The 13754-nt window shown below is 40.6% G+C and overlaps 1 protein-coding gene across 5 annotated transcripts in view; it reads right to left on the bottom strand.

Annotated features, from left to right (window-relative positions):
• Nucleotides 1–13754, bottom strand: part of helz (helicase with zinc finger) — a 302830-nt gene that overhangs the window by 39620 nt on the left and 249456 nt on the right. For all 5 annotated transcript variants that reach the window (XM_073026388.1, XM_073026389.1, XM_073026390.1 and 2 more), the window contains 3 exons: nt 11930–12422; nt 5140–5368; nt 2618–3125 (listed from right to left, as the gene is read on the bottom strand). In XM_073026388.1, coding sequence (XP_072882489.1) covers nt 2618–3125; nt 5140–5368; nt 11930–12422 — 1230 coding nt within the window. The remainder of the gene's footprint in view (nt 1–2617; nt 3126–5139; nt 5369–11929; nt 12423–13754) is intronic.

The raw sequence follows: 13754 nt of genomic DNA, 5'->3' as shown, positions 1-13754 counted from the left end.
TATCAAATTCCCCTCATTCTCCAACGCTCCAGGGAATAAAATTCTAGCCAATTTAACCTTTCCTATAACTCAAGTCCCAGTAACATCTTTGTAATTTTCTCTGTACTCTTTCAGCCTGGAAAGTTTTTGAAAAACTTTTCTCAATGAGATTTGGCTTCAGTCATAGAGAAACCCTTGATAAAGCTATTTGATAAAGTGATGCAAGCCCATATACATCACATCTTAACCTGTCTTCCCCCCACTATGACTTGACCAAAAAAAAAGCAATTTGCCTTTTCATTCCATGCAAGCTTTTCCTAATCAATCCATACTTGACCAATAATTGTTAATTCTCCCAGGAATGGAAAAAAAGTGGTGGACATAGCCTCATCCGTCACAGGAAAAAAATTCTTCCTACAATTGAGCACACCTATAAGGAGCATGACCACAAGAAGGCAGCATCCATCATCAAGGACCCCTAGGCCATGGTCTCTTCTCACTGCTGCTATTAGGAAGAAGTTACAGAAGATTCCACACTCCCAGGTCCAAAAACAGTTATTACCCTTCTAGCATCAGGCTCCTGAACCAGTTTGGTTAAGTTCACTCACCTTAAAACTAAACTGATTTTACAACCTACAGACTCATTTTCAAGGACTCTGCAACTCATATTCTGAATATTATTTATTCTTATTATTACTTGTTTCTTTTTGTATTTGCACAGTTTTGTCAGTCTTTGTGTGTAGTTTTTCATTGATTCTATTGCATTTCTTTGCTCTAATGTGAATGGCTGCAAGAAAGTGAATCCCAGGTAGTATATGGTGACATATACATACTTTGATAATAAATGTACTTCGAACTTATTGTTTCTAAGACTGCCCTACCACCTGTGTTACTCTAATTGATCTGTAGCTGCTATATCTGCTTTAAATGAAAATGTAAACATTTGAAACTGTCCTGTCCTCTGGCAACACTCTTGCACCCAGAGATGTATGGACAGCTCCTTCAATGTTTGTGATTGTTGGTCAAATGCTTTCCTGATAACTGAAAATGTTTTATTCCAATGGTTACTGAATGATGGGAAAATGTTTGTTCAGAAAATATGCCAATTACATCTATCAGCTTTAGATCTGAGGTTTCTCCCACAACAAGTAATTCAACAGTAGCTTCTTTAAGGCAGCAGAAAAACTTGAGGCACTTCAAAGAAACCTTATGAACCAAATATTGCCACCAAGACTCATGAGGTAGCATTACGTCAGATAACATAAAGGTTTTAACGAACATTTTAAAAGAAAATGGTGGAAGGTAAAGGTGAGAAGTTCAGGGAAAGAATTCCAGCGCTTGGCAGTTGAGCAAAAATGTGCCGAGCTAGAGTCTAGATCATATGGCTAAATACTGTCATTGTGGGAACACCCCAGGGCCACATGGACAATGCTGCTGAGTGGGAAAAATAGCAATATGTCTCATCTACCGGCAGGGAGCATTTTTTAATTCACAGTCAGCTCGGATATCCACAATGATGACAAAGGTAGCCTGTGATTCCCTTGACACAAGTGATTTTAAGAAGAACCAATACTATAGACTGAAGCTAGCAAGACAGGAAAATGACTACTTCTGTTCCAGGCATTCATATCAAAATAGCAGTCTTAAAAGTATGAAATTCTGCTTTTGCTTTTCAGAGAGACATGATTGGGGGGGAGGCACTTTCACTTCTCTTTTAAACCATGGTATAGATGTATGGGTAAGCCATTTTTAAAACTACTGTTATGTAATCTCAATTGGATACCTAGAGAAGAAAGCTTTTGTAAGTTTTCTTTGTAAATGCGAAGGGAATGGTGACTGCATCAATTGCAGAAGCTGCTAGTGCTGGCTCGGTATTCATAATCTGTTACAACATCCAAAACATAGTCTGAGATGACCAGAATACCATTTTATATGCAGATTTAATTTGAAATGCACAGTGTGTGGATGTGGCGAGAATGTTTCCTATAGTGTGAAGTTTAGGATCAGAGGGCACAGTCTGAGAATACAAGGGCATCCCTTTAGAACAGAGATGAGCAGGAATTTCTTCAGCAATAGGGTGGTGAATCTGTGAAATTCATTGCCATGGACAGCTCTGGAGGCAAAGTCATGGGGTATATTTAAAGCGGAGGTTGATAGGTTCTTGATTAGTAAGGGCGTCAAATGTTATAGGGAGAAAGCAGGAGAACAGGAGAAAGGGGTCGAGAAAGATTATAAATTAGTCATGATGGAATGGCAAAGCAGATTCCAAGGGCCGAATGTCCAAATTTTGCTCCTATGTCTTATGGAAATGATTGAAAGGACTCAATCACCTCAGGAGTTTAGCTGGCTGTCATTTTAATGGCAACATGACTTGTTTTGAGAATCCAAAATATATTCTACTTTCATATACAACTCCTATTTTCCATTGATTAATCCAAATATACAGATTTTCAAGATTGGGACATTTCAAATGGCTTGTGAAAATCATCCACAGATAATCCAATTAGTTTATAACTGTTGAGAACGATCAACCACAAAGACATAATGACTGAAGCTCCACTGCATATTGTCAAATGTACTTGACAAGGAAAAAACATTTTGCAGAACAAATAAGATGTAATTATGAAAGGATTCTCACCTTTTCTATGCTGTGAAGTGAAGAAACAGATACCGTCCGAGCAGAAGCTGGGTGAAATGAGTCCTCTCTATTGTTCTGCTGTTGTTGTAGAGACATTATTGGATGTGGTTCTGCTCGATGAGGATACTGTGAAACCCCATAAGGCATATTCTGCCCCAGCAGGTGGTTTTGTTGCATACAGGGAACCGTCCATGAGCCCTCGGGGTGCGGGAACTTGGAAGAAGGTGGCGGTGGTGTGTGTCCTGAAGGTACGGGGTAAGCAGGATTATACATTTGTTGTTGAGGCAGCTGCTGGAAGCCAGAGTTATTGATGGTTTCAAGGGGAGGATTACTGTCATTCAGATTGGAAAACTGGCTGTTATGATTAAGAGGTGCAGGGAGGTGTCCAGGTGGATTTCTGCTCTGAATCTGCCGGTATTGCAACAAACGGGACTGGAGGGGCATCTCATTTAGCTCCTTATTCTCAGTCTGATCCGAAGTTGGCATCTCTCTTAACAAACCTGGGAATCTGAAGCAAAACAGCATATGTCAGCATCTATGTCATTTTCTGGCAACCACTAAATTTTCTTTTAAAATTATTCATGTTGCAAAAAATGTAGATCATAAGACCATGAGACACAGGAGCAAACTTAGGTCATTTGACCCATTGTCTCTGGTCCACCACATCATCATGGCTAATTGCTTTCCCTCTCAACCCCATTCTCCTGCCTTTTCTCTATAACCTTTGATGCCCTCATTAATCAAGAACCTATCAATCAAATATACCCAATGACAGCCACCACAACCATCCATGGCATGAACTGCACAGCTTCACAACCCCCTAGCTAAAAGAAATTTCTCCTCATTTCTGTTCTAAAGGGATGCCATTGTATTTTGAGGCTGTATCCTCTGGTAATACTCCCACAATATTGGAAACATACTTACCATGCCCACAATATCTAGGCCTTTCAGGATTTCCTTACAATATAAAAGGTACCTATTCAGTCCAAGTTTCCAATTTAATTTCCTGTAGTCTTTGATTGCTATCCATGAACATACACTTTCAGCAGGGATTGTGACATAATAACCAGGAACAGGAACCTCAATCAAATTTAAGCCTCCCAGGAATTCGAAGGATTAATGAGGGTATCCACAGACACCCTGATTAAGATGGAGCCTGTTACATTCCTGAATTACCTGGTTCAGTTAGCCCAGGTAAACATGGGGCTGGGGGAATCTTCTGCACAGTTAGCACTTTTCTCTGCCTTATTCCCAGACTATTCAAAGTGGTTAGTCATTTCTCCTGCCTACACTCATCCCCCTGTATTACCTCCAAATACAAGTGGAACTGCTCCAGAAAATTCAAGCACTGTACAATTTGAAAACTCATAAAAAACAAAAAAAAACCATGCAATGAAGAAAGAATGGATTCACAAAATACAGATTAAACTCTGTGAACAGACCTGCCAAGTAATCAAACAAACGAGCAGTAAGTTCTATTACAATTGGTACACTGATGGACAATTGTCAAATTATATTCTGCCAAATCCAATCAAAAGCAGTTATAGCCACTTAGTCAACTATAATGGATGTGGAGAGGATGTTTCCAATAGTAAGTATGTTTAGGACTGGAGGGCACAGCCTCAGAATAAAAGGATGTCCCTTTATCAGAAATAATCTTCTCATCCTCCTATTTCCTCAACTCACTACAAACCAACCACTGGAAGAGAACAAATGCTTGACAAGAGTATTCTTTAGAGAATGAACAGCACGTTAAGGGATCCCTGTGAAAGTGAAGTCACAATCACAAGTACAATCTCTGTCCCTGGCGTCAGAACTTGGATAAAAAAAAGTTGGTTGGGGTTTCTGGTGGTTAGTCATTTCAGGACAATGTTATAATTTTTCAATTGTATATCTTGCTTTTCTTTACAGATAATTAAATCAGTGCAGGACCATGGGAGGTCACATCCTGGAGAGTCTCTCCAAGGATACCTTCCTCAGAGCTAACAGGGTGGAAAGGTAGCATAAACAAGAGAACATCTGCAGATGCTGGAAATGTGAGCAACATACACAAAATGCTGGAGGCCAGGCAGCATCTAGGGAAATAGTACAGTTGACATTTTGGGCCAAAACCATTCGGAAGATAGCATAACAATTTACAGCGCCACCGATCAGAAAATCAGGGTTCAATTCCCGTTGCTGTCTGCAACGAGTTTGTATGCTCTCTCCATTCTGCATGGGTTTCTTCCGGGTACTCCACTTTCCTCCAGCATTTGAAAGACGCAGGGATTAAGGTTTGCAAGTTGTAGGTTTGCTACGTTGATGCCAGAAGCATGGTGACACTTGCGGGCTGCCCCCAACATATCCTCAGACTGTGTTGGGCGTTGAAGCAAGTGACAAATTTTTACTGTATGTTTCATTGTGCTATACACGTGACAAATAAAGCAAATCTTTAATCTTGCAACATCAATACATCCGAGCAGTTGGCTAGGCACTGGCTACAAACATTCAAATGCTTTGACATAATGTGGTTACAACTTTACCTCTGATATGATGGCCCATTTTCATCTTCAGGGTTATTGCCATGTTTCCACTGTCCCTTTAGAGGATGTTGTGAATATCTGACTGGTTGCTGGGATGGGTGAGCAAGCTGCTGCATTTGTTGAGGATATGATGGATTCCCTGGATTGACATAATCCTGATGTTCATTCCACTGGTGAATTCTTGAATGCTGCCTCATGAGGTCTTCAGCTGTGCTGGCATGCAATGAATCTACAAGCCAAACCAATGATTGAAAGAAACTGAGATCAAACTGACAACTTTGGTGATTAAGTCAGCAAAAACTAAAACAGTCAACCAGGTTGAGGAGAGCAGCTCTGAAACACAAACATAACACTTGCAAATAGGTGTTGTACTTCCCAACAAACAGACTTCAGGTAGTCAGGATGCACGACTGCTCCTCCCTCCCCATCATCCACGATACAGGTGTGCCCCCCACCCCCCAGGGCAGTGTGCTGAGCCATTGCTGTACACTCTGCTCACAGGTGACCGCACAGTCAAATACCTAAATAATCACATCATGTTTGCTGATGATACGACAGTGATGGGGCTCATCACCGACAATGATGAGACTGTCTATAGTAAGGAGGTGGAAGAGTTGGAGGCCTGGTGCCAGGCAAATAATCTCATCCTTAATGTCAACAAGGCAAAGGGGATGGTTATTGACTTTAGGGGAACTTGTACCAATCACATTCCCCTTCACATTAGCACAGCAGTTTCAAACTCCTGGGAATACAAATCACGCACAACCTCTCATGGTCCTAGAACATATCCTACACAGTGAAGAAAACTCACCAGTACCTCTGCTTTCTGAGGAGGCTGAAGAGAGCTGAACTTTACACATCTATACTCATGTCATTCTACAGATATACAGTAGAGAGCATCCTGACAAGCTGCATCACGGCTTGGTAGGGAAGCTGCACTGTGGTGGACTGAAAGGCTACAACAGGTAGTCAAAACTGCCTAACATATCAATGGCACTAGCCTACCTGCCTTCAAGGATATACATACAGAAAAAGGCCAGTAACATCATAAAGGATCCCGCCCACCCTCCCCATGGACTCTATGTCCCACTCCCATCAGGGAGGAAGCTACATAGCACCCACATGGCCTCAAAAGAGCAGACTCAAAAACAGTCCCTTTCCCCAAGCAGTAAGGCTCATCAACACCACCACCACCAACTCCACTATTACTTTATTATTTCCTGTCAGTCACCTTATGTACTTAAGCATTACTTTACGGATATACAAACTAAGTATATGAGATGTCTTATGTATTTATATTTATTGTGTTTCTATTATTATTATTGTGCTCTTTATCTTTTGTGTTTTTATTTGCGCTGCATTGGTTCTGGAGTAACAATTATTCCATTCTCCTTTACACTTGTATACTGAAAATGACCTTCAACAGACTTCAATCTTAATGAGCCTCATAGCTGTATTGCCAGATTTTCCAAGTAATTTATTATCAAAATATAACCATAACTATCTTCAGATTGATTTTCCTGCAGGCATTTACAGGAACAATTAAGAAATACAACAGAATCTTCAAAAAGTCATACATAAACAAAGACTGACAAACAACCAATGTGTAAAAGAAGACAAACTGCAAATAGAAAAAAAATAACACTAGGATCATGAGTTGTAAAAGAGACCTACAATGTAAATCTGTAGATCATAGAATCAGTTTGGAGTTGTGGTCACAGAAGTTATCCACACCAGTTCAAGAGACTGATGGTTTTACTTTCACTGTGCGATTTTATTTCAACTTCAATACTGGGCACAGAAACTCATTACTGCAGAATCCTAATTCATTTTCTATGTATGTGGTATTTTAATATGGTGCCACCTGCAACAGTAGCAGTAATATGCTATAAACAGTATCAGGCAAATGGCCCCATTTTGCTCAGGCACTGATACAGAATCATTGGCAACACTGAGGAAACTTCTCTCCGCGTAGCCACAGAATCTGCTGAAGTATCCGGAGGCTTGGTTTATAGCATTTCAGCTAATAAACAGCAGTTCTAGTAATGCAACACAGTACTGAATTGTCAGCTTAAGTTGTGTGCACAAGTTTTAGAATAGTTTGAGCAGTGAGAATTAACACATGCTTGGATTTTTTAAGTTATCAATTTTATAACTCATCTATTAAAGATGAAGAAATTGCTTTTCTTAACCACACTACCAATTAGCAGAGACAGTTACACAGAGAGCCAAGCATAAAATGGAAGATTATGTACTGCCTTTGAGAAATTTTGGATACATCAACAAGCTCCTTATGCAGATATATGTAGAAATGCTTGTTTTCAAATATCTCAAGTTAGAAATTTTCACAGAAAAGCAAAAGCAGATTCTGCAGATGTGAAAAAACGAACCAAAAACCAGAAGATGCCAGAATCCTCAGATAAGGTAGCACCTCCATAAGAAAACCAGTTCACATTACAGGTCAGTGGATCTCATCAGAACTGAAAATGTTAGAGATGAAAGAGGAAAGGGAAGAAAGAGTACAGTAAAGGTCTTTATCAGGGCAAAATGCAGGAGTGATTAAATGGCAAAAAAGATTTAAAATGATGCAAGGAAGAAGATAGCGCAATTGAAAAAGCCAAAAAGAGCTGAAATTGGCGCGACTTATATGGCAAAACTGATTCATTATTCAAAAATCGCTGCACACAATGTTGAACCTTAAGGAGGTAATGACGCAAAACATCATGTTCCTCGAGTTCATTTAAATACTGTTAATAGGAAAGCAGAGTTGGCTGAAGAATTAATCTCCTTAGACTACAGACCTATTGAATTCCCCAAGGAGTCTCTATGTTTTCCATGGCTGCTAGATTTACATTTTTGATCCTAATTAATGGAACTCCAGAAGATGGTGGAGAATCAGCAATAGGTAATAAAAATAAGGCCAGCAAAGGCCACATCTTATAAATAGAAGCTGGACAGAATATGATTGACCTCCACATTAGTGTGAACCAGAAAGCTGACAGAGCACTGAATGATTAAGAATCTTAAGCTAAAACTCCAAGTTCCAACTTTATGTCTATACCTTCACTTAAGACATGAAGTTCTTTGGTAATTATCATAAAGGTTTAATCTCAATTGCACAAAAAACAATGACTTCTTACTTTCCATTTTGGTCAGTGCATCAATGTTCATTAAACTCAAGGAGCAAGAGAGTGTACTATGTTGTTTAACTAGGAGTACTTATGAGATAGGCTTCTCTGACAGCCTGGGTATACTTTAAGGCTTCTCTTCTTTGGATTCCTTAGTCTAAAAGTGATTTGAAAATAGAGACACAGTGAGACACAAGAGGGACTGCAAACAGTGGAGATCTTACTTCAGTGGTTGGTAAGTTGATGGAAAAGATCCCAAGAGGCAGGATTTATTATGCCTCTCCAAATGTTCATATGATTAGAAATAGTCAGCATGGCTTTGTCAAAGGCAGGTCATGCCTTATGAGCCTGATTGAATTTATTGAAGATGTGCCAAAACACGTTGAAGAAGGTGGAGCAGTAGATGTGGTTTATATGAATTACAGCAGGGCATTTGATAAGATACCCCATGCAAGGCTTATTGTGAAAGTAAGGAGGCATGGGATCCAAGGGGACCTTGCCTTGTGGATCCAGAACTGGCTTGCCCACAGAAGGCAAAGAGCGGTTGCAGATGGGTCATATTCTGTGTGGAGGTCAGTGACTAGCGGTGTGCCTCTGGGATCTGTTCTGGGACCCCTTCTCTTTGTGATTTTTATAAATGACCTGGATGAGGAAGTGGAGGGATGGGTTAGTAAGTTTGCTGATGACACAAAGGTTGAGGGTGTTGTGGATAGTGTGAAGGGCTGTCAGAGGTTGCAATGGGACACCGATAGGATGCAAAACTGGGCTGAGAAGTGGCAGATGGAGTTCAACCTAGTTAAGTGTGAGGTGGTTCATTTTGATAGGTCAAATATGATGGCAGAATATAGTATTAATGGCAAAACTCTTGGCAGTGTGGCAGATCAGAGGGATCTTGGGGTCCGAGTCCATGGGACACTAAAAGCTGCCGTGTAAATTGACTCTGTGGTGAAGAAAGCATACAGCGCATTGGCCTTCATCAATTGTGAGATTGAGTTTAAGAGCCAATAAGTAATGTTACAGCTATATGGGACCTTGGTCAGACCCCACTTGGAATACTGTGCTCAGTTTTGGTTACCTCACTACAGGAAGGATGTGGAAACCAAAGAAAGTGTGCAGGGGAGATTTACAAGGATGTTGCCTGAATTGGGAGTATGTCTTATGAGAACAGGTTGAGTGAATTTGGCCTTTTCTCTTTGGAGCAACGAAGGATGAGAGGTGACTTGATAGAGGTGTATAAGATGATGAGAGGCATTAATTGTGAGGATAGTCAGAGGCTTTTTCCCAGGGCTGAAATAGCTAACATGAGATGGCACAGTTTTAAAGTGCTTGGGAGTAGGTACAGAGGAGACATCAGGGGTAAGTTTTTTTAATGCAGAGAGTGGTGAGTGTGTGGAATGGGCTGTTGGCGACGATGGTGGAGGCAGATTCGATAGGGTCTTTTAAGAGACTTCTGGATGGGTACATGGAGCTTAGAAAAAGAGGGCTATGGGTAATCCTAGGAAATTTCTAAAGTAAGTGCATGCTTGGCACAGCACTGTGGGCCAAAGGGCTTGTATTGTGCTGTAGGTTTGCTATGTTTCCATCTTGAGCAACACACATGCTGGAGAAACTCAGTGGGTCACTGACTCCACTGACTACTGCAAAAGAGTGTTTTTGATTAAATTTGTTATCATACTTGTCTGACATTATAAGCAAATCCAAGGTTCAAAGTAAATTTATTATCAAAGTACATATAGGTTACAATTTACAGTACAACCCTGAGATTAATTTTCTTGCAGACATTCACAGTAGGTATAAATAAATGCCACAGAATCGCCAAAAAACGGCACACAACAAGATGGACAATTAATCCATATGCAAAAGGCTATGAACTGTGCAAGTACAATAAAAAAATAAACAAGCAATAAATATTGAGAAAATGAAATGAAGAGTCCTTGAAAGTGAGTCTATAGGTTGTGGGAACTGTTCAATGTTGGGATGAGGGAAGTTGAGTGAAGTTATCCCTTCTGGTTCAAGAGTCTCTTGCTGATGGGTAATAACTGTTCCTGAAGCTGATGGTGTGAGTCCTGAGGGTCTTTTACCTTGTTCTTGATGGTAGCAGTGAAATGAGAGCATGACCCAGATGGTGGAGGATCCTTGATGATGGACGGTGCTTTCCTGTGACACTACTCCTTATAGATGTGCTTAATGGTGGGGCCAGCTTTAGCAGTGATGGACTGGACTGTATCCACTACTGTTTGGAGGGTCTTCAGTTTAAGGACATTGGTGTTTCCAAACTAGGCTGTGATGCAAACAATCAGTATATTTTCCACCACAGATCTATAGAAGCTTGTCAAAGTTTTAGTTGACCTGCAGAACCTTTGCAAACTTCTGTGAAGGCAGAGGTGCTACCGTGCTTTCTTTGAAATGGAACTTACATGCTGGATCCAGGACATAGCTTCTGAAATGATAATGCCGAGGAAGCTAAAGTTGCTGATTCTCTCTACCTCTTATCCCCCGATGAGGACTGGCTCATGGACCTCTGGTTTCCTCCTCCTGTAGTCAATAATTAGTTCCTTGATCTTGCTGACATCAAGTAAGAGGTTCTTGTTGTGGCACCACTCAATCTTTCTCCTACATGCTGATTCGTCACCACCTTTGATTCGGCCAATGACAGTGGTTTCGTCAGCAAATTTTAATTTAGCATTGGAGCTGCACTTAGCCTACCAGTCATAAGTGTAAAGCAAGTGAAGCAGGGGGCTAAGCACACTACCTTGTGGTGCATCTGTGCTGTTAGAGATTGTGGAGGAGATACTGTTGCCAATGTGAACTGACGAGGGTCTGCCAGTGAGGAATTTGAGGAAGCAGTTTCACAGGAGGTACTGAGGCCTAGGTCTTGAAGCTTATTGATTATTTTGAGGGGATGCTAGTATTGAATGCTGAGCTGTAGTCATTTCTAGGATTCTATGTTCCATTTCCCATTATTCCTTATTTCCAATTCAAAATCAACCATAATACATCACAGCATTACTCCCTCATTCACTTCAATAGTTGCTATGGGTGTTACTTAACTGAAGCCAAAAAACTGCTGTTGCTTTTTCCAAAGCAGTGAGCAGTTTGCTTTTAATTAAATGAAAGACAGTGTGAAGTTTACTTTCTGGCTGTTAAAAATGGAATGACACAAAATTAGGCATGTTCAAAAATCAGATCAGTGAGTGCTTCACACAAAAACCAAAATCTAACGGGAACTTGGGAGAAGCAAATCATAAACACAAGAGATACTGTATATGCCGGAAATCCAGAGCAACACACAGAACGGTTGGGGGAACTCAGCAGGTCAGGTAGCATCTATGGAGAGGAATTCTTGGCCCGAAATGATTTATTCCTTACCATTAATTTGTCTGGCCTGACAAATTCCTCCATTTTGTGTGTGTTACTCTGGGAACTTGAAGATTTGGTTTTTTGAAGTTCTCTCAATCTCAACAGTCTCCATGGGCCAGCTGCAAATGAGCCCTCTTTTCATGTACCCATGCCCTAAAATTACAAGCTTCACTTACTCCTCAGAATTTCTGAGGAAATGTTACCTTTTAGTTTGCATGCTGTGTGTAACATTTTTCTGATGATATCAGAAATATCAACATCAACTACACATTCATTTGGATCATCCACAAAATGCTGCTTACCTAAAATCTCCCCCATCCCAGGTCCTGAGGTATTGTCTTCAATGAAATTGAACTGGCGATTATGGGGGGCGTTGAAGTGTGGGACTGACCTCAGTGGGTTTGCTCCCTCCAGTCCTGGGACAGGCTGATCCGGACACATATTATCAGGGTTTGGGGAATGCTGGGATGGATGAGAATGAGAAGCGGGGAAAAAATTGTGGTTAGGAGCTTGAGGAAAAGCGGGAGAGAGCTGTGGTGGCTGCTGCTGTGGCAACTGGCTATGTTGTGGCAACTGTTGTTGCACTGGATATGGTTGCCGAGGTACAGGGGGCTGATGGGGAAACTGTCGATTGGAAGGGTGATGGTAAGGTGCAGCCGGTGGATGCGAAGAAGCAAGATGGAAATTTAGCTGCCTTTGACTGAGATTGTCCTTCCGATGAAATCTGGACAAAGGATAGCCTAAACTGGAGTGAGATTCTGGGCTTCTGTTCTGCATCAGTAACTCAGGATCCACCTAATGAAGAGCAAAGAACAGCAGTCACAATCATAAAAATATGTATCTTTCAGCTATGTATTAAGATCACATTGCAACAGACTCATTTAAAATAAATGACAAAACTGTAGTAAGCTAAAATTTTATCACTAACAGCCATATTTAGCATCTAAAGTAAATTATAGGCAGCTTAAGATACATTTTTAATCTCACAGTGAACCATGGTTTAAATGAAAACAAAGGATTCAATTCAATCAGCTATTTTATTAACCAGCAATGTATCATCAGAGATGAAAAACTCTGGCCTTCTGTATGCCTGTACTTCCTTGAGGAAGTTAAGGAAACAGCTTGGGGGGGGGAGGGGGGGAAAGAGAAGACATATACGTTCAACAGAATGAAGGTATGAACCACAGAGACTGGTCAACTACTTTCTCTTATTCTCCGATACCTAAACATACATGACAACTGTAACTTGTTGCTCCACACAAAAAAAGCTCACTTTTTCATAGAGCCAAACAGGATGGAAACAAGCCCTTTAGCCCATTACACCCATGATGTCAGTTGTATCTATCTATCCTAATCCCATTTACCCATAACAGGTCAATAGCCTCTTATGCCTTGATGATTCAAATATTTGTCTAGACAGATGTTTCTGAAATCCACCATCTCATCAGTCATTCCAAGCTCCGACCATCCTCTGTGTAAGAACAAAATCCTGTTCAGATCCCTAAATCTGTGCTGTCCTGTAGAAAAAGAGAACACCCATCTGTGTTGTTACAGAGCGGTACCTAATGCTGCATTGGATATTCCAGCTCCCCAAACTCCCCAACTGCTCTGTGTGCAGCTTGCATCCTCTGCCTGTGATCTATCTGTTTCCCCTAGTTTCCTCTAATCGTTCAAAGACTTGCTGGCAGTTACCATGACAATCAGAAGGAAGTTGATGGATACATCTATTACAGAGAGGTAAGTGAGAGAATCTGATTGTTCAGAGCTGCCACAGACTCTATAGACTGAATAGCCTCCCCCTCATATCATAAGGACATATGGAAGGCAATTCCAGAACAGATTAAGTACCCATGTTTAAAGCCAGGGCTGATTTACATCTGGTGGACAAGGCCGACCAGTAGAAAAAGCACCATTGTGTATCATTTGAATATATAGAATTTTTCTCAGTAATTGTCCTCCAAACCTAAGATTTAAACCCCTGAAGAACTGTGGTAAGAATTAATGTAAAGAATAAATTATTTTATTACAAATAAAAATATTTGTTGCAAATATTAGTAGTCAACAAGTACACATATAACATGTTAAAGTCAAGGACTTACATTTGGTTGACATTTGCACTTGACAACA

The sequence above is a fragment of the Hemitrygon akajei genome, chromosome 22, assembly GCF_048418815.1.
Source record: "Hemitrygon akajei chromosome 22, sHemAka1.3, whole genome shotgun sequence".
Classification (NCBI taxonomy): domain Eukaryota; kingdom Metazoa; phylum Chordata; class Chondrichthyes; order Myliobatiformes; family Dasyatidae; genus Hemitrygon; species Hemitrygon akajei.
This window is presented reverse-complemented; position numbering and strand designations above follow the sequence as displayed.